At 32.8% G+C, this 21,510-nt stretch overlaps 1 protein-coding gene across 5 annotated transcripts in view; it reads right to left on the bottom strand.

Moving 5' to 3' along the window:
- Ptp36E (Protein tyrosine phosphatase 36E) overlaps positions 1-21,510 on the bottom strand; it is a 93,769-nt gene that overhangs the window by 69,224 nt on the left and 3,035 nt on the right. For 4 of the 5 annotated variants that reach the window (XM_076403563.1, XM_076403560.1, XM_076403559.1 and 1 more), the window contains exon 2: positions 10,121-10,539. In XM_076403563.1, the coding sequence (XP_076259678.1) occupies positions 10,121-10,334 (214 nt within the window). In that variant the 5' untranslated portion in view covers positions 10,335-10,539. The remainder of the gene's footprint in view (positions 1-10,120; positions 10,540-21,510) is intronic. The other variant, XM_076403561.1, reaches the window with a different exon arrangement.

Genomic DNA, 21,510 nt, shown 5'->3' with positions numbered 1-21,510 from the left:
AAGAAAAATATTTGTAGAAAATAAGCAAACGACATGCAGTATAAATATATATTTTTTAAACCTTTATAAAAAGAAAGCTCAAAACGTTTATGAAACTGGTGTATATTTGTATTAATTATGATTTTAGTAGCCAAATAATTCACAGCAAGATTTGCCGTATTACCCACATAAAATTTCAAAATTAAACTTTAAAAAATATAAAATCCAGACTTTAAAAATAATAATACCCAGTTAAAATGTCCCATAAAACTAATCTGCTCGTTTAGTAAAGTACTATAAGTGGAAATAAACCAAAAGATTAAGAGTTTTTATAAGAATTTTATCAAAAATGTATTAACCATGCTAATAAAAAGCGGATAATAAGATGGCATACAGGGTTGCTGTTAATATTTATGGCCTTGACAGAACTAAGTGTTGGCTGACGCCATCTGAGGTTTTCATTGGAAGCTTTGAGCATTATCAAACATAACCCGATTTTTGTAATTTAAAGAGATTTTATTTTCCCATCAAAAGAACCATGATCACTTATACAATATTACTTTATGGAACACCTTACTACTGAGAAAAAACGCAATATATATATTTCCGATCTACGCCATCATTCAGCTAAATAAGCATCTATTTTTAGTAACGGAAACTGCCCACAGAAATTTGGTAATTTATACAATGATAGGTGTTCTTATGGATCTCTATTAAATCACATATCTCCAGGAAAATTGATGACTTTAGCTTTGTAATACAACAAAATACATCAATGGTATCAAGACTTTAGTAAATACGATAGTTGCTATATATATTTTGAACCAAGGTGTTGTTAGGTTTCATGTGACATTTCCAATTAGTTTCGAACTTTATTAACATAACCTTCTTCAGAACGGTTAATCATTTAGGCCAAATTTTACAGTGATAAAACGTACATCATTAAAAAAATAACTTGTGGGCATTTTCTTGTGATGTTTTTCTGCGACTTTCAACGTGGGGCAAAACAAGAGTGCAATTAACTTACTTCGACTTTTGGCGATGAAGCCCGATCCTTGTGAAACGTTGATATAGCGCATTTAATCGTGACCGCAGTTGAATATTAAAAATGTTTAATTACGTGTAAATTGGTATTGAAATGGCCAAGAAATAAAATGGCGATGCATCAAAAGTCGTGTATAACATCCACACAGGTGACGAATCATATCTTGTCTTCCAAGTGTGTGACCATCCGACAAAAGTGATTCGTACATCAAGTACTTTGAAGCCAGTGATCGCCTGTTTCTTCAGAAGAACTGAGCATCAGGCAACCGTGTTATTAGAGCATCACAGAAAGCATAATTTTCATCATGACAATACAAGCTCTCATACATCGGCTGAAACAACGACTAATTAGATTGGCTATAAGGTCGAATTAACAGGTCCGTACAGCCCTAATTTGACACCAAGTTGCGTTTTTATTCCCGCATATTAAGAATAAATTGCGTGATCAATATTTCTCGGCATCTGAAGAAGCTACTGGTGCATATAAACACCGTGTTTTGGAGGTAACTCCATTAAAGTAGAAAAAGCAAATAGTGGTTTAAAAACATACAAAAGCGTATTGTGATCATCATTGAAAAATTACGGTCTTTTCTTATTAGGGTTAAAATATAAATACCAACCCTCGTACTAGACGTTTAAACATACGAATATGTGGTTCTGCCGTTCAAGTATTATATTCAAAAACAATTTTAGGGAGAAAAATAGTGTATTTAAAATAACAGTGAACTCAGATCATTAATATAATTAATATATTGCCTTCCGCAATTTCTAAAATCGTTTTATTCCAGTTAAAAAGAGACACAATGCTGTCTAATAAGTTCGAACACTTAATCGAAACAGCCTGCAATATTCGTCCGGTTTTCAAACGTCTACAAAATTCTTCAAAATATTAAGCTATAAAAAATAAACCGGCCAATATTTCTTTAACGCTTTCCTTGTTTTAATGAATTTCAAATAGCTGCTTATTATTACTCGGATTGAAAATGTCATATAGAACAGATTGCGACTCTAATCAGTTACTTTGAACAGGAACGAAATAATGGAAGCCCCCTATTGCCAGTAAAATTCGATAGAGAAGTATTTTATTGAAAATATTTTTAGCATACTGCAGCTGCACTGACTATTAGTATGGCCACAGTCACTGAAATATAAATATGAAAAAAGAGGTATTTATGGATTTAAAAGGTATAAAGATAAGACACGAAGAAGTCTAATACAACTTCTTATAGCATAAGAATTGCTTTAAAAAATTAAAATTTTTAAAAGCATATACTAAAATGAATGAAGAGTTGGACGTGGATATTTCAGAATGGCACCAATATAGTTACCCAATGGTCACTCATGACAAGTTGAATATAAATAGTGTTAAGACGACAAAAGCTAAAGAAAAGAAGGTAAACATTGGAATAACAGTTAATTACGTTTTATTAACCATAACATTTATTAATATTGATTACAGTTATTGATATACTGATTGCAGATATATTATTCTTTATATTTGATCACGAATAATTAATAACACCTTCGGTTTGAATGAATTCGATCAGACACATTGAAGAAGAAATTGACAAATGATGGAATCATAAACAAATATTAGATAGATTCAAAATTAACAGCTTAGTTCATACGAATTCACACGAATGAATTTTTCTGAATACGGGATAATGACTTAATGCTCATAATTTCCAAGACAGGGTGATAAGAGTGGAAACAACTCTTTAGTTTTATCACTCACGTTTGTGAGTATATAATTAAAATACGATAACGGTAGGAAAACTTATTGTAGATTTATGTGCACAAGTTGTTTAGAATATACATGAGCATTTGATTAAAATATATGTGGAGAGAAAGAATACTAACCGTTTTGCAAATATGGAGAATGCAGTGGATTAAATATCTCTAAAGAAAGTAAAATGTATTATTTGGATATACAACTGTTAATTAGGTCAATTAGGGGATATCACTACATAAAAAACGCTTAAAACCCATACTCGTAGGTGGTATGGAACAGAGTTCAATGTAAATATAATAAAACACAACCTTAACCTACAAACTATTATAATTGTATATTTAATTGTAATTTTAAGTCCTTCGATGCATTAGATGTACTATAATTTTAAAATATATTATATTTAATAACATTATTTGAATTTAATTTAATTTTTTTATTTAGATTAGTATTTTCATGTCGAAGACAAAATGGTCTAAATCTCGGAGTTGACGCGGCAACATTTTTTTTGACGTCATCAATTCAGATGACGTGAGTTCACTGTTTTATTGAATGGACTATAGGTATGTTGCTAGTTTTTGCCGGTAATTCAGCATACATTTCTAAAATGTATATAAACAGAAACAGTACTTCTTAAAAATCCATAGAATAGTACGATGACCCTTAAACTTACGATATAAACAAGCTTTACAATGTTATATATAATTATCCCTGGTAACCAAAGAAATATTAAATAATAAATATACATAAAAGTCGTCCCTTCTTTCTTTGAATAAATCACTTTTTAAAGTAAATTAATAGTTTTTGTTATTAAAGCCATTTCCTATTTTATAACTTATATGTTTATTAACGCGAAACAAAACAGAAACCGGATGTATATGAGTTATAATTTTAAATTTTAAAAAAAAACTATTATTTTAAAAACCTAAAAACCGATTTATTTAAGATTATAAAAAACGACCGGTTGAACGGCGATACCGAAGGTAAAAACAGACCAACCCACCTCACTCGTTCACCAGTCAGGTAGTTAAAACAGATGATAGATTGAGTGGTATTACATAACAGGTATACGTCCCAAACCCAACTAGAATTGTTATCGGAAAAAGCGCATCGAAAGAAACGGTTGCATGTTTCTTTGGCATTGGCAGTCATGTAACTATCGTAGCACTAGAGCAACATACGACGGTCAACTCTAAATGGTATATGACCATTTGTTTGCCAGATTCCCTGGAAAAAATTTGGAAAAATTTTAAAAATGCGAATTATTCTCCATCACGAAAGTGCAAGTGCTTGCACATCAGCTCAAACAGTGGAACTTTTATCGGTAAAAATATCAAATTCATGGTCGTCCACCGTACATTTCTGACTTGGCACTCAATAACTTTTTCATTTTTCTGTGTATTATACACAAATTAAGTTATTTTGAACATTCCAACAAGCGTTCAAAATGTGTATGCTGAAGTTACCTTAATAAGAGTGGAAGAAATGATAAGAATATTGACTCCAACGCATAAAAAAGTATATCTTTCAAAAAGAATATCTTGAAAAATATTAAATTTGATTGGATTTTTTAAATTTAGAAATTTAGTACATTTTTATTTAATTAATTATTTTAGCGTCGAGAAACTTATTGAAAGAATTTATTACTAATAGATCTCTTTAAAAATCGCATCACCGCCAATTAAAATATTTATAAGATTTATTTTCTGGGATATATGATCTCAAAATATCTGACAAGAGAGAATAAAAGCAGCTATAAATCCAATAGAACATATAAAATCGATATATAAACGAATAATACTCTCTATCGGAGGTTTCTTTTGTTATTTTTGTTTCCTTTTAAGTATCATTCGTCGTTTAATCCTCAATCAGTCTGAGCCTCATTTATCTGAATCTAGGCTTTTCGAAAATAAATGTCAAGTGTCGTAACTACCCACCCTGTAGCTCAATATAAGAGAACAGAATATGTTAACTTAGATACCAACTAGATAAAACAGAAGAACATTGATACTTAAATCGGAACATTTAGAACAGAAAGTACAGGCAACAAATTCAGAAAGAACCAAATATGAACTAGTGACTTAATACATTTAATTATTATGATTATTTTAAAATGCAACTATTTGAGTCATAAACTTATTATTTTTATAAAATGTATAGATATGTGTGTTATTACTTATCTTTCCAACGGTGCTACATTTTGAAGTAATATTCCGAAGAACCTATAGCTTTTCGGATATCGGCATCTTCAGCTCCTGCTTTTTGCCTTAAAATTCTAATTACTTTAAAATATACTTTCTCAACAATGGTCATTGCTACGATAACATTTTGAAATAGTGTCATTGTTAGTCACAAAATATAGAGAACATAGAAAGAGATCTTAAATGAACGCACGTAAAACTAAGTTTAACTTTTTCTTTCGCCACTAGTTATATAAGTACAAAAGCAAAATTAAAGTCACATTGACGTAATTAATTTTCAGAATAAATACTGGGGTAATCAAATTTCCGTTTACTCGATTGAAGAAATAATGGTTCTGAAAAATTTGGGTAATTATACATATACTGTAGTATTTCCTAGAAACTTTAAATATTTTCTGTAGCAGTAGCATTTCTATTAAAATTTTGGTATACATCTATTAGTTGTATTAGATTTTCCTTCGCTATATCAGAAGAAGCTTAAGTACTTAAATAAGCGCTAATAGGTACGTCGTTTACATTTTAGATAGATTGACTACAAAGTTAAATTTAGAAGACCATTGTTTAACAATCAGATTTGCTTGTAATTTAACAGTAAGTGCCTCATTATGGCAACTGTGTATAATTGATTTTAAACACATCACATCTAATACATCTTTATTTACAGATTCTTTTACATTATCAAATGGAAATAACCATAAGGATATAAATTTGGTATCACCAAAAGCCAATTTTTCTACGTTAGTAAAATAAGAAACTGTAAAAAAAACAAGTGAGTACAAATATAACTTTTAAGCGTTCCTAAATTGAACTGAAGTAACATAACATATAACAGGTCAATTGAAATGTCCCCGGCCTGACACATGGATGGCGCTACTAGATTTAAATCCATATGTTTTTTAGTTAGCCCTAACCCTCAGAAGATACGTGTATAAATTTGACAGCTGTCGGATCATTAGTTTGTGAATTACAACACTTTGAGTGAAGCTACTTTTGTTATTGTGAAAAAATGGAGAAAAAGGAATTTCGCGTGTTGATAGAATATTGCTTTTTGAAGAGAAAAAATACAGTTGAAGCAAAAACTTGCTGAATTTCCGGACACTACCCCAGGAAAATCAACCATCAAGGATTGGTATGCTAAATTTAGACGTGGTGAAATGAGCACCGAAGACGGTGAACGCAGTGGACACCCAAAAGAGGTTGTTACCGGCGAAAACATTTAAAAAATCCACAAAATGATTTTGAATTACCGTAAATTGTAACTGAATGAAATGGCAGACACTCTAAAGATATCAACTGAGTGTTTACATCATATCATTCACAAATATTTGGGTATGAGAAAGCTCTGTGCAAAGTGGGTGGCGCGCGAGCTCACTTTTGACCAAAAACAACGACGAGTAGATGATTCGGAGCAGTGTTTGAAGATGATCAAGCCTAATAAACCCGAGTTTTTGCGTCGATATGTGACAATGGATAAAACACGGCTCCATCATTTCACTCCGAAGTCCAATCGGCAGTTATCCGAGTGGACTGTGGACTGTACACGATGAACCCGCTTCAAAGCGCGGAAAAACGCAACAGTCGGCTGCAAGGTTATGGCGTCTGTGTTTTGGGATGCGCATGGAATAATTTTCATTGAATATCTTGAAAAAGAAAGGACCATCAACAGCGACTATTACATAGAGTTATTGGACCGTTTGAAGGACGAAATCGCCGATAAACGGCCGCATGCTTCACCAAGACAACGCACCGTGTCAAAAATCCATGAATTGCTTCCTCGTCCACCGTATTCTTCAGATCTGGCCTCCAGCGACTATTTCCGGTTCTCAGATCTCAAAAGAAATTTTCATCGAATGAAAAGGTGATCGCCGAAACAGAGGCCTATTTTGAAAAACAAATCGTACTATAAAAAGGGCATCGAAAAGTTGGAGGGTCGCTATAATCAGTATAGCTTTTTTTAGGAACATTCAAGGCAATTCAACACCATTGATAAATGATTTTAATTTTATTCAAATTCGTGAGTACGATCAATATAACCTAACAAAGTTTGAGACGTTTAAAGTTATTAGTGAATGAAACAATCTCTTGATATATTACCAATATTATGTACCAATAAAATGTGTTATTTCAAAAAAAGTTCAATGTTTATTTGCCTCCTTATATATAGTTTCAACATTAAATCAATTATTTATCATATTTCTATATTCTTATTTATAAAAAATAATGATGATGTGTAATATGATGTTTTATAAAAATATAATAGCTGGACATATATTAATTATATTTTTATTATTTCGTTTTATTCAATACTTTTTCAAATAAAATTCAATTTTATTCAATAATTTTTTAAATAAAATGTGTTATTTCAAAAAAATTTCAATGTTTATTTGCCTCCTTATATATAGTTTCAATATTAAATCAATTATTTATCATATTTCTATATTCTTATTTATATAAAATAATGATTATGTGTAATATGATGTTTTTATAAAAGTATAAGAACTGGAAATACATTAATTATATTTTTATTATTTCGTTTTATTCAATACTTTTTCAAATAAAATGTGTTATTTCCAAAATTTTACCATTTTTATTTACCTCCTGAACCTATTTACTTGCTTCGACTATATATATTCGACATTAAAATGAAATCTAATAATCACTATTAAAAAATAAGTAAACAAAGCTGTATATACGCATGCGCCAAACTCGAATCATTCTCTGTTTTAAAATTAAATGGAGCCAATATACGCATGCACCAAAACCGGAGATGTGGAGTAACGTATCCTCTGGGAGTAGTTCTTAATAACACTATAACCGTTTCAGGTCCTTATGCAGATTGACATTACGAATTTACCACCTTCGTGTAATATTTCTATCATTTTGGCTCCTACAACTTCAGAAATGAATATTATAAATCAGCACTGGTTACAAAACTTGTTGGTAAAGTAAAAGCTTATTATATACTGGCAGAGCTAAAAATCTACCTAATAACCAGTATATTTTTTGTACTTCAGCTTCAGTTCTACACCTTTTCTCTTAACATGTGACTTCCATGTTAGTTTAACATCACGGATCATGCCATATCAAGATATACAGGACAACTTGTTGATTTATAGATACCGGCTTGTACTTGATTCTCTTCTTGGTGAAATCAATATACATTGATCTATTTTTTTCTTGTCCAAAATTGTTTGTTGCAATAACTCTTTGAATTTTTTCGATTGTTTTAGTGTTGTTATCACGAATGCCTGGGATTGTATTATCATTTGTACATGTAGCAACTTTGAATTTTCACTTAACTGAACTTTACATTTCATTTTCACTGATGGTTGAGAAGTCCTAGTATATAACAGATAAAGGACTGGTCCAAATATACTTCCCTGTGGCATACCTGCTTGTATTTCCCTCAAACTAGAATAGGCATCGCTTTTGTTTCACTCTGAATTATCGGTCAGTAATATATTTTTAAATGTTGGTCAGGAAGAAACATTTAAATCTTATGCTTTAAACCATCATACCAAACTTTATAAATTTTTCTATGATATCGGTGATTCTATAAACCTGATCAATTCTGAAATATTATTTCCTGAAACCAAATTGATAATCCGAAATTATTAGTTTTATCCTTTTCAATAGAATTTTTTTTAAATAATTTGGATATTGCCATTAACAGGGCTATGGACCGGTATGACGTTGTTTCACGAAGTGGTCCTGGTTCAGAAATTATAATTACTTCAACCGCCTTCCACAGTTCTGGCAAAATTTTAATCTAAATGAAATATATATATAAGGGCATTTTCACGCTATTATTTTTTATATATATTTTTTTAATTTGAATAATATTTTGATCCTTTCGTGTCCAATGACGCAAGGTAATGATTGAAAGTCATCCAGTCTAGAGGGTTGAAACATCCTCTCAAGGTGATATATTTATAATAATGCAATATTTCCCATATTCATTATATTTGTTGAAAATATAAATTGTATAGTTTTTATATTTGATAGTATTTAGGAAATATTTAATTGAAATATTAGTACTTCTTAAAATGTATAGTATTATATTTAAGCCCACAATGTAAGAGCTGTAAATCAATTAACACTAGAATTGTTGCATCTTCTCTCATATTAAATTTTATTAGTGTAGAAATACAAAATGTTTCATCCATGTTCGAAGAACGGGAGTTTACTTACATGTCATTATAATTAATGTCATTAGTTAGTAGAAAATAGAAAATTTTAAAAACTGTTCTAATGAAAAATTTTTCCGGTATCCATATTTAACCAAAACGCCCTCTAGTGGCAAACCAAATTTAAACTTTTTCAAGATTAGTGTATGGTAGATTCCCTTCTACAGTATCTATATTTTGCGACTTCATCAACTAAAAACCTTGAGAATGGTACAAAAAGGAAGATATTGAATAATGCATGAATAAAAGCCTAGAGACGTTGCAATGCGTTCTTCTCCCGTATCAGTAACTGACCAACGACAAAAAAGTAAAAAATTTTATCACTAAAATACTGAATTCACTGTGACCCTACACAGAAAAATCATGGGGATACCCTGGTCAAGTTTGCACGTCCTTGACGCAGCCAAATATTCATGGCGCGAGGTCTTTTTGTATATATGAAGGAGTCAACTGGATCCCTTGTAGTATACGGAACAAACAACTAGTATATGAAGCATGGCAAAGTAATCTTGTTACATAACAATTGCCATCTGCATGTATCTCAAAATAATAAAACTTATCTTGAAATGCTAAAAAGGAATATTCTACTTCATTCAAATAATCGAATAAGGGCTGAATAGCAGTTTCATTTATTTGAAGATGTCAAAAAATTAACCGATCTCCAAAGATAACGAATTTTACCAACTCGGAATCAATATGGCTGCTGAAAGTTGGGCCAAGGTGAGAGAGTATTTCGCCAAATAAATATGTAATAGTTTTTGTATAAAAAGCCAAAAAAATTTAATATACAATGGTAACTTTCAATTTATAATCCTAACATGTTAAAATGCAAAATAAATCAACATTCTTGTAACATTCACATTACTAATCTTCAGAATCTTAAGAAATAAATTAAATATTGGTACGCAAAACACCAAACAAGTATACCGATATAAGCTTATAAATGATTTTGTAATATATATATATCCTCAGGTACATACCATTGAATCTACTAGTGGGCAATAAGCCGCTATTTAGCATGGACAACTTAATGGCGTTAGGTATGGACGCAAAGGAGTTGGCGGCACTAACGTGTCGCTTCTTTCTTGGCTTGTCAGCATCGTTGTATCGAGGTGTTGACCTTGACCGGTGCTTCTTCTTAACGGTGCCCGTAGAGTGAGCTTTGTGCTTGGTAGTTTCTGGATCGCTGGACATCGTCTCTGATCGTCAACAGTCGTTGCTACTTGTTGGGGAATGATAGCTTACGGACGGAGGACTGAACGGCATCGTTCTCCTAAGAACCAGTCAATCGATGAGGTGTTCTATCCCTAGTAGCGGTCGAATGGCGTTGGACACTATGATCTTACAATACAGAGCGTAACGTTCAATAAACCAAGTTGATACATATCCAGCCGGTGACCTGAAACAAAAAAAATATAACAATTTTCTATTCTTAAAATGAAATTAAATTTAAAATAAATATATATAATCTAAAACAAACCAGATAAATAACGATGAAACAACATCAGGAGGTAACCAACTGTTTACATATGTAGAATTAATAACAGAAGAGAAAAACTGATCCTGAAGATGAACAGAAAGAATACGCTAATTATGAGAGCTGGAAACATAAACGCAGGAAAAAAATAAACAGGGAAATAGACTAAAGGATGTAAATAAAAGAGAGAAATTTAAAAATATGTAAAACATTATACGCAATAACTTATTAAGACGGAACAGTATTCGTGCTTCTGGCTGGGTCATGAGAGCAAATTCATGTTTGAAATAGGAATATAAGAAAGAAATATATATAATAAGAATGATACTGTTATCAACTGAAAGTAGATATAATGAATATAAAATAAAAATGAACAATGAATAATATAATAACAAGGCGAGTGCTAGCAGGAAAAAGGAAGACCAAGATTGAAATGGTTAGACAAATCAAAACTTGATTGGCTGAAGACAAAAACTAACATTAAATTAGAAAAAAATAATAGTACCAATAATGGACAAAACTAATAAACACTAGCCTGATCCACTAAAAAGAACTAAAAAATATTCATTTAAACAGCGATAGTCTTTCCTGAGGTTTGACAATACCAAACATTTTTCATTCACTTGTATTTGAAATTAGAACATTCTCCCATGGGCCGTTTAAAAAAACAATAAAATAATAATATAATAAATAAACACAATAATAAACATCTTTGATCCTGATGAGTAATCTTCTTTATCATTTTTTAGTAATTTAAAGATTTTTATAGTCATTTATTTATTACTTTTAGTAAAATGACAATATGCAAACCCTTAGAATGCTTTTTGACAATCACATCGACTTCCATAAAAAGTTGATAGAGATTTTTTCATCAGTAATCTTCAACAAAAAGTCGACCGAAGTATATATTAAGTATGATAAAAACAATAATAAACAAAAATTGTTAAATTGATAAATCACAAATCACAAAATGGTGGATCATGGTTCGACAGCCGTCCAATCATCGATTAATTTTCACAGTTCTTCAGCATCTCTAGTGAGTACGCTGGACGTAGCAAAACTTTCCAATCGACCTGCATCTAAATACCTTCCACAACATTTGCAATGAGCGTTGTCACTGTTGCTGCTCTTTTTTGCAACAATACATATTACAATTTATTTAACTGATATCGATAGATACCTGCGGTAACAGTTTCTTTCGATTTTAACAGCTCGTAATACACTACACCTTCAGGTTGCCATCACATCAAGAGTTTATGGACATGAGTATTCCTGCTTCACTGTCGATGTGAATGCCCTTCCTGGACTCACCCATCACTACTTGCAGTTGGGATTATCATAATGAGTCCATTTTTCATTACCAGCAGGGCTGCCACTGCTAATTTATAAAATTTCCCAAAATTGGGAGAAAACTTAATTAATTTTCCACAAATTCCTCTCAAAATCATTTTATGAAATGAAATAAATCTCAACTGTTTAAATAATAATTATTTTATATCTTTTCATTTACACAATACACTTTTTTCATATATAATTGGAAGCAATTTGCTAGATGAGTTAAACTTGACAGTGCCCCTCAATTTCTTACCCTTCCCTGGTTGCCGTTAAAGACACTATGTTAGAGCATCTACATTTAGTTGATTGCGGTTCACTGTTTTTAAATTTTTAAGGATGCTACAATTTCACTCGACTGATACGTTGAAAGACGGCAGTATCAGCAGTAAGGACATCACAATTTATATGTTTGGAAACAAGTATTCTCCTGCAGCGTTTTAAAGTCGAAACACTTTACCCCAACAGCGTTCATCACCAATGCTGTTTGCAACCGACCATTTTTTGCGACCGAAACAAATAAACAATAAAGACGCAATAGAGACGAAGCGAAGCAATAGGATCCCGTCGTGGCTCATAGCATAGCGATTAAAAAATAGTAATAAATTAAAATTAACGACATCTACATGTTGGACGTCGCGAAACAATTCGCCAAAACTTCCTATAAAGTTAAATCTCTATTTCTCTATGATCATAAATCAATATTTTTGTAACTCTTTATTACAGTCAACTAGCCTATTTACAATATTACATGATTAGCGTCTATAATAACTCAATAAAGCTAATGGAAAAGTGTTATTTTAACAGGTCAATTAAAAAGTCCCCGGTCTGGCACATAGATGGCGCCACTGGAATTAAATCCATATATTTTTTAATTAGCTCTAACCCTCAAAAGATGTGTGTATAAATTTGACAGCTGTCGGATCATTAGTTTGTGAATTATAGCATTTTGAATGAAGCAACTTTTGTTACTGTGAAAAAAATTGATAAAAAGGAATTTCGCGTGTTGATAAAATATTAGTTTTTGAAGATAAAAAATACAGTTGAAACAAAAACTTGGCTTGATGCCGAGTTTTCGGACGCTGCCCTAGGAAAATCAACCATCAAGGATTGGTATGCTAAGTTTAGACGTGGTGAAATGAGCACCGAAGACGGTGAATGCAGTGGGCGCCCAGAAGAGGTTGTTACCGACGAAAATATTTAAAAAATCCACAAAACGATTTTGAATGACCGTAAATTAAAATTGAATGAAATAGCAGACACTCCAAAAATATCAACTGAAAGTGTACATCGTATCATTTACGAATATTTGGGTATGAGAAAACTCTGTGCAAAGTGGGTGCCGCGAGAGCTCACTTTTGGCCAAAAACAACGACGAGTTGATGATTCGAAGCAGTGATTGAAGATGATCAAGCCTAATAAACCTGACTTCTTGCGTCGATATGTGATAATGGATGAAACATGGCTCCATCATTTCACTCCAAAGTCCAATCGACAGTCATCCGAGTGGACTGCACATGATAAACCCGTTCCAAAGCCCAAAGTGGGAAAACGTAACAGTCGGCTGGCAAGATTATGGCATCTGTATTTTGGGATGCGATTTTCATTGACTAGATTGAAAAAGGAAGGACCATCAACAGCGACTATAACATAGCATTATTGGGCCGTTTGAAGGACGAAATCGCCGAAAAACGGCCGCATTTGAAAAAAAAGAAAGTGCTACTTCACCAAGACAATACACCGTGTTACAAGTGAGTGAAAACGATGACAAAAATCCATGAATTGGGCTTCAAATTGCTTCCTCATCTATTCTCCAGATCTGGCCCCCAGTGACTATTTCATGTTCTCAGATCTCAAAAGAATGCTCGCTGGGAAGAAATTTTTGTCGAATGAAGAGGTGACCGCCGAAACTGAGGCCTATTTTGATGCAAAGGACAAATCGTACAACAAAAATGGTATCGAAAAGTTGGAGGGTCGCTATAATCAGTGTATCACCCTTGAAGGGAATTATATTGAATAAAAAAAAAGTAATTTTGCTGAAAAAATGTGTTTTACGATGGTAGGCCGGGGACTTTTCAATTGACCTGTTATGTAGGAAAATGACAAAACCACAGAATGTGATAACTGTTTGCAGTTTTATCAATAAAAATCGCTGATCAAAATAAATCCAAGCCCCTAATGTTACAAACTCATTATTTATCACTGCACTTCTGCCACACCTGCCATATTCGTGACCAATGATCCCATTTGTCATTCGATTTATGGATTACAAGTTCTTCCAATGCAAAATGCAAAATCTCTCGCCTGAAATATGGAACATTACCTTTTCCAATTTAATTCTGAATAAACAATTTATAGAAAAAGGATTATAACGTATGAATTCCAACACCTAATATTTTGCCCCAATTACATAGAATATTAAGGGGGATAAAATGCCTACTAAATGGGGCGAACCAAATAGCCTATATGCGCCGTAGATTTTTATGTCGTTCTCTCGCTGCCCTGGCGCCATTCTTTCGATCCCTCTAGAAAAACGAGGGCGGGAAAGGCCGTGAAGTCCCACCCCTGACGGATTATGGGGCTGTTCAAACAATTTAGTACTCGATATTATCGTTTTTATCACGGCCAGCCATGAAAACATGCATAAAACAATCGGTTTTAATTGTGGCCACGAAAGGCAAACATCTATATATAACATTTTTTCATCGTTCTACTTCAAATATATTCACAACAAAAACATTTTGATGGCCGATGTTAACAAAATAACGAGGGAAATAATCAATTCGAAGGGATATTGTATCGTGTGAGTATGAGTGTGTATGTGGGTACAAAATTAATTAACATTATCGTTTTGTAGCTGCGATATCAGCGATAATGGAAATGCAGTGTTAAAATTAATAACCCTAACCCTAATTTAGACGTCAATTAGTGACAGGAAGAGAAGTATAATGAAAAATGGATTAGTTAATTAATATAAGATAATTTATGCATTAATATAGTTATAGGCAAAATGTGTGAATATTGCTATTATTTTATGATTAAAAATTGCAAAACTATAATTTATCACAAAACATAGAACATATAATGTAGAGTTAAATAGACGTAATCCCAACCTTGTTCTCTCTGCGTGTTTTGGTCATCGCAGGGTCGGAGATATAAAAGCAATAACTGACAGATTCTGTTTTTGGTCCTGCGCTTTAGTATTTTTTCTATGTGTTTTTATAATTTTAAGGTATTTTATTGTTCTAAGATTTGAGAGCATTTATGGTAAAAGTGACTTATTTAAATATAAAAAATCAACATAAACACGCAGTTCCAAGATGTGAAATTTCGAATAAAGCACTCTTTTTTCCAAAGAATAAACGAATTTTTTCCAAGGTGATAATGCGGCCATACAGACAACCAAAAAGGTCCAGTCTTGGCATGAAGAGTATCAGAATATCTTCGCTAGCCAGTGCAAGTGTCGGACCTCAACATAATTCAACCGTTATTAGAACAAAGAGTGGGGAGTAGATATTCATCTCCAACATCATTGAAGAACAGAAAATATTCCATTGAAAAATATTCAGGCATTGTACCAATCTATTAGGCGAAGAAATATAGCTATTTTAAAAGAAAATAGTGGCTCAACATCTTCTTAGCAAATAAATATTCTTTATATGTCAGGCGTTATTTTATCCATCCCCTGCGTATGATATATACTAAACCAAAACACAAACGTTATTGCGTCTGAAAACAATGAGTGGTAAATTTCAAAGAAATTAGTACATTGTAAAAAGGTTTTCGTTGCATCTCGCATATTTTTTTTATCTAATTCCGCCACAGTTGTCAATAGGCTACAATTGTTCTGACTCCGGACAACGTCAGTATCCTACTTTTCAGATCGTTTTCAATGATCTTGATTCATGTCTTTTTCGGGGCAGATTGTCAGATCTTCCGCCTAAAGGTCCATTTCGTTATAAAAATATCTAAAGAATTCGTTCGCCTTTCATGTATGAATGCGCCTTTCGGCATGGCCAAACTATAGCAACCAATAGCAAAGAAAAATTGTAATACTTGTCAGGACTTTGATTTTTTCTTCGTCGATTCTCAAACATTGGAAGCATCACGTTAGACAAAAAGCAAAACACATTAGAACCAAAATAAAACAACTATACTGGTTAGTCAGAAGATACTCCCAACTTGATCTAAAATCAAAGAGGTTGATCTATAAAACAATTATAAAGCCAATTTGGATGGGGTGCAAATATGAGGTTGTACTAAAAATTCAAATCAACTAGTCATACAACGCTGTCAAAACAAGGTTCTTCGATTGATTACCAATGCCTATCTCTATGTAACTAATGAAGAACTGCACGATGACCTGGAAATCAAATGGATTTGCGAAGTTATCCAAGACTTCGCCTTGAAACACGAAAGAAGATTACTAAATCATACTAAGGTGGAAGCAATACAACTGCTGGACAGCGCGCAGGATGTCAGCAGATTGAAACGAACAAAACCATACGAACTTATATAAAGTGTATACATTTAGTGTAAACTATAGCTATAAGTTAATAATTAATAAATAATTATAATTTTATAATTGAGGAATACATACTGATGTATTTTCTCGCACTCGTCTTGCTTGTTAATTAATCCAGGCACATAGGAAAAGTAGTAAAAAATTAATTGTAAATTAAGATTGTACTAAGCGTATCTAATAAAGATATTATAAAATTTTTTTAAAAAAATTCTCAAACCATATGGCGCGCACTATATCATGAAAAATGCCAGAAGTCTCAACCTCCTATCAATGAATGCAGCCCTATAGACAGCCAATGTGAGACCGGTCAACTGTCACTTTTTTTCAAGATAGGTAGAATTAACGCTAGAATTCTTCTTGGTGGGGTCTATTGATTCTACCACACATTAATGATATTATTGAGGTTTGCAGTTTGTTCATTGTTGCCTCATCATCAGGGAATAGAGTATCTGGAATGTTGACTGCTGGCGGAGTTTCTAAACACTATGAAGAACACCCTCCAGCGCTTGAGATGCCTATCGTGTGACTTCTGTTAATATTTAATACAACGTTCGATGTTGACCTTTCGGCGTAGCTACTTCCAAATCAGCACCATTCCAATAGGCTTCCCTTTCTAGTTTTAGTTTTTGCTTAACACATTTATTTAATATGTAGTAGTTGATAATAATAAGAAGCAGAGTTGCTAAACTTTGTGATGGGCCATGGCCATAAACTTGCATGAAGAACTTACTCCATCGCTTGAGACGCTCATCGTGTGACTTCTGTTAATATTTAATACAACGTTCGATGTTGACCTTTCGGCGTAGCTACTTCCAAATCAGCACCATTCCAATAGGCTTCCCTTTCTAGTTTTAGTTTTTGCTTAACACATTTATTTAATATGTAGTAGTTGATAATAATAAGAAGCAGAGTTGCTAAACTTTGTGATGGGCCATGGCCATAAACTTGCATGAAGAACTTACTCCATCGCTTGAGACGCTCATCGTGTGACTTCTGTTAATATTTAATACAACGTTCGATGTTCACCTTTCGGGGCAGCTACTTCCAAATCAGCACCATTCCAATAGGCTTCCCTTTCTAGTTTTAGTTTCTTCCTATCACATTTATTTAATTTCTGATATTTCTCGAGATCGATTAATTTTGCGATTTAAGTTTCCGATCTTTTACCATCTCTAGACATTCGTCAGATATCTAGGGTTGTGTTTTCTTCAAGTTGGTGAATATAATTTACGAACACACTCAACAATTGTTTCAGATATTTTATTTTCTATCGTATCAATGTCTATGTCGTTTAGGTATTCTACTGCTAGTTTTAGTTGAGAAATAATTAGCACAGTTGCTAAACCCAGTGACGGGTCATGACTATAAATTTGCATCAAGAACTCACTTCATCGCTTGAGATGCTCATCGTGTGGCTTTTTTTTGTAGATTAACGTTGGTAGATTTATTCTTTCCGCTCAGTCTTTTAAGTGTTTGATACAGCGTTCGATATTCACCTTTCGAATTATTTAATTTTCATTATTTCTTGAGATTGATTAATTTTACTTATTTTCGATCTACTATCATCTCTAGAAAATCATCGGATACCCAAAATGGTTTGGTAATGAGTTGATAGACATAATTCACTTGCACACTCAACAATTGTTTCAGATATCGGTATCGTTTAGGTGTTTTAGTGCTAGTTCTGGCTTGGAAACCATAAGAAGCAATAACAACCTCAACAATAATATCTTCAAATTAATTTTTATCATTAAGCTCAAAATTTAAATCGTTAATTGAACTTTTGCTACGGTTTTTTCGAATACTTTTTTTGCTAAACCGCCGCCACTGTCCTCTGGAACTATGCGTGTGAAAATACGTATGTACGGTACGTTGCCAAACAACATCACCACATCCATGCCTATAAATAACTTCTTCATACGTACTCAAAAATGCTCACGAAAAAATCCAATAATGTTCATTATTTCCCCGAATAATCAGCATTCCATGATACCTGGCAACGTCGCCGGCCTTTCCCGAAATTTTGCCACGATTATTGCGGTGGTGGGGAGGAGTGGAACTTTATTACCTTCCATAAGTTAAGTTTATTGGTTTTCATCGTGTAAATAGATCCGAGGTATTTAATAGCAATGTATGTCTGTTTTTGTTTAGTACGTTTCCACACGTGCCTCTTTAAATACCTGACCGTCTAATATTAACTGATTCGATCATTTCAGTGACTTTTAAAGTGGACAAATTGAACAAAATATTTTTGTCGTTTGACATGTCACTTCACTTTTTGAGTTTTATCATAAATTGTATTTTTTTATTAATTACCTCTTACTTTAGATATGCTTACTATAATCTTAATTTACAAATTGATTTATTTACTGTCATGTTGTAGGTGTATTAAGACACAAGCAAGGCGAGTACGGGATTAATATCAGTATGTATTTCACAAATAAAACTAAGCTAAAGTTAAGAATACACTTTTACACTAAACAAGTTCCTGCGGTTTGGTTCGCTTCAATATACTGATTTCCTGCATGTTGTCCAGTAGCTGTATTGCTTCCACGTTGTTGTGATTTAGCAACCTTATTTCATGTTTTAAGGCGAAATCTTGGACCACGTGTATCCATTTGAATTAGAGATCATCGATAATTAATCGTAGAACTTTGTTTTGAGTGCGTTAGATTACTAGTTGGTTTAATGCTTCAGTGCAACCCCATATTTCCACCCTATAGATCCAAAGTGGCTTTATGATTGACTAATAAACCAATCTCTTTGGTTTTATGTCGAGAGTCTCTTCCGGCTAACCAATACAATTGCTTGACTTTGAATCTAATCTGTTCTGATTTTTGTCTAACATGATGTTTCCAGTTTAACTTGCTATCGAGATATATTCCGAGATATTAAGCTGATTCTGCTTGAGAAATTGGGCATCCATCAAGTGATGTAATTAGGTTTTTCTCATTTCACCGCAAAGCAAAATTAATATAGACAAATTTGGAGCTCTTAAACTGTATTTTCCAGATTGTAATCCATTTATTCATCTTGTTAACCGCTACTTGTACTTATTCTACAGCCTTAGACAGAGATACACCTTTTGCAATTATAACTGTGTCGTCGGCAAGTATTGCAAGTACTGTTTCTTTTGTTACTGGGATATCATTAGTATAGAGCAGATATAGGAGTGGTCCTAAGGCACTACTCTGTGGAACTGCAGCCGAAATAGGTTTAAATGTTGAGAATGTCCTTCATGCGAGACTCTAAATTTTCTTTCAAAAAGATATCATTCCAGCATTCGACAGTAATTCCGCGATAGCAATTTGTAGATTAATCCCAAATGCCATACCCGATCAAAATCTTGTGAGACGTACAGGAATATCGCGTACTGGGCAGTATTTCTTTTCTTCGAATACCTTTTCAACAACCGCTGTTACTCTGAGCACTTGGTCGATTGTGGAGTGATTATTTTGAAATCCAAACTGGAAATCCAGTATTACTATAAATGGTTTAATACGTTTTAACAGCAATTTCTCAAATAATTTTGATATCGCAGGTCGCATTCGCATATCGAGCAACCATTCAGAAGAGCAAAACATTCCGGAACATGGTTCAGTCTCAAACAGGCATTGAATATATATGTCAACATGATTATTAATTTTCGTGGCAGCTTTTTTAATAACCCAGGTGAAATATCACCAACCAGGAACCTTTTCAGGTTTAAGGTTGTTGTCAATTTCTGTGGCAACTTCCATTGGAAAAATCAAATTTACAGCTAAATTTGGCTGATAAACAGGATTTATATCTATTGTAGATTCTATATCATTCGGCTGCACTGCGTTAGCTAAATGTTCCTCGAATAATTCAGCTTTTTCATCGTTGCGTCGAAACCATTCATATTTTATATTTTGATTCATTTTAAAAAGTGTCTAATAATTGGTCTTTTTAATCTCCGAGTTGCTTTCCATAGCGAGTAATATTTGTCTGCTTTCGAGCTTAATTCACTTACATATTTTTCAAAGCAATACTGTTTATATTCCTTAATCTTTTTATTTGTCTGATAATGAATAATTCTATTAAATATTGTTTTGTCTACAGTATTGCTGTTTCTGTACCATACTCTTCTAGCTTTCCGCTTTTATTTTAATTTAATTTTTTAGTTTTAATTTAACTTTATTTTTTCTTAATTTATCTCATATTCTTATTTCTCTCTTGGCGTCGGGGTAGCTTCTTTTGCTGAAAATCGAAGTTGTTCAGTTATATTTCGGATTTTAATTTCTAGATCGTCTATACTTTTGAGTTTTACACTTAAATGATTTATTCCTGCATTATAAATCTAAACGTATCCCATTTAGTGCATTTATTGGTAAGATTAGGCTTTTTTTGAAAATTGCCGCGCCTAATGTTAACAATACTAGAGTGTAATCAGATTCAGTTCGCACAAGCTCTCGATTTCTATGTGATTTGTTAAGATGCCTTTCGAAATGTAAAAGTCTCTAGTACGTTAGGCACTTTATTGCTGTCGGTGGGCCAGTAAGTAGGTTCACGCTCGGAAACATAGTTACAATTAGTAACATTTACTGCGAATAATTCATTTCCTGTGTTTAACATTAAATTCCCCTCCAATAATAAATATTGGGCCTAATTTTAAAAATCTCTGTATTGTTGTGCCATTTTGCATCTTGGTGGACAGTATATAACTATTATGTTTATTTCTGTGCCGTTCTTTTCAAATACTAACTATCATAGCATGATCTCGTCTTATCTCGTCTTATCGGAAATGCTGTATATTTTGTTTTATTCTTAGAGCTGTTCCGTCTCGAGCACGTTTACTGGGGTGAACTGTCCAGTATTCATCATAACCCCGTATTTTAATATATATTTATTAGAAAAATGAGTCACCGATATGATAGCTATATCAATGTTATTTATTCTCAAAAATGTTTTCCTCTAAGTTATTTTGGAATTTTTCTAATTTCTCTACCTTGTTTGCTAATTGACTGAAATTGTGTCGCATTTCAGTCTGAAGTTGGTTTGGCAATGATTTAAGT

The sequence above is a fragment of the Rhynchophorus ferrugineus genome, unplaced genomic scaffold, assembly GCF_030347505.1.
Source record: "Rhynchophorus ferrugineus isolate W39M unplaced genomic scaffold, kcgeb_rfMv2 rfM4, whole genome shotgun sequence".
Classification (NCBI taxonomy): domain Eukaryota; kingdom Metazoa; phylum Arthropoda; class Insecta; order Coleoptera; family Curculionidae; genus Rhynchophorus; species Rhynchophorus ferrugineus.
Note: the sequence above shows the minus strand (reverse complement) of the source record. Positions and strands in the feature narration are given on the sequence as shown.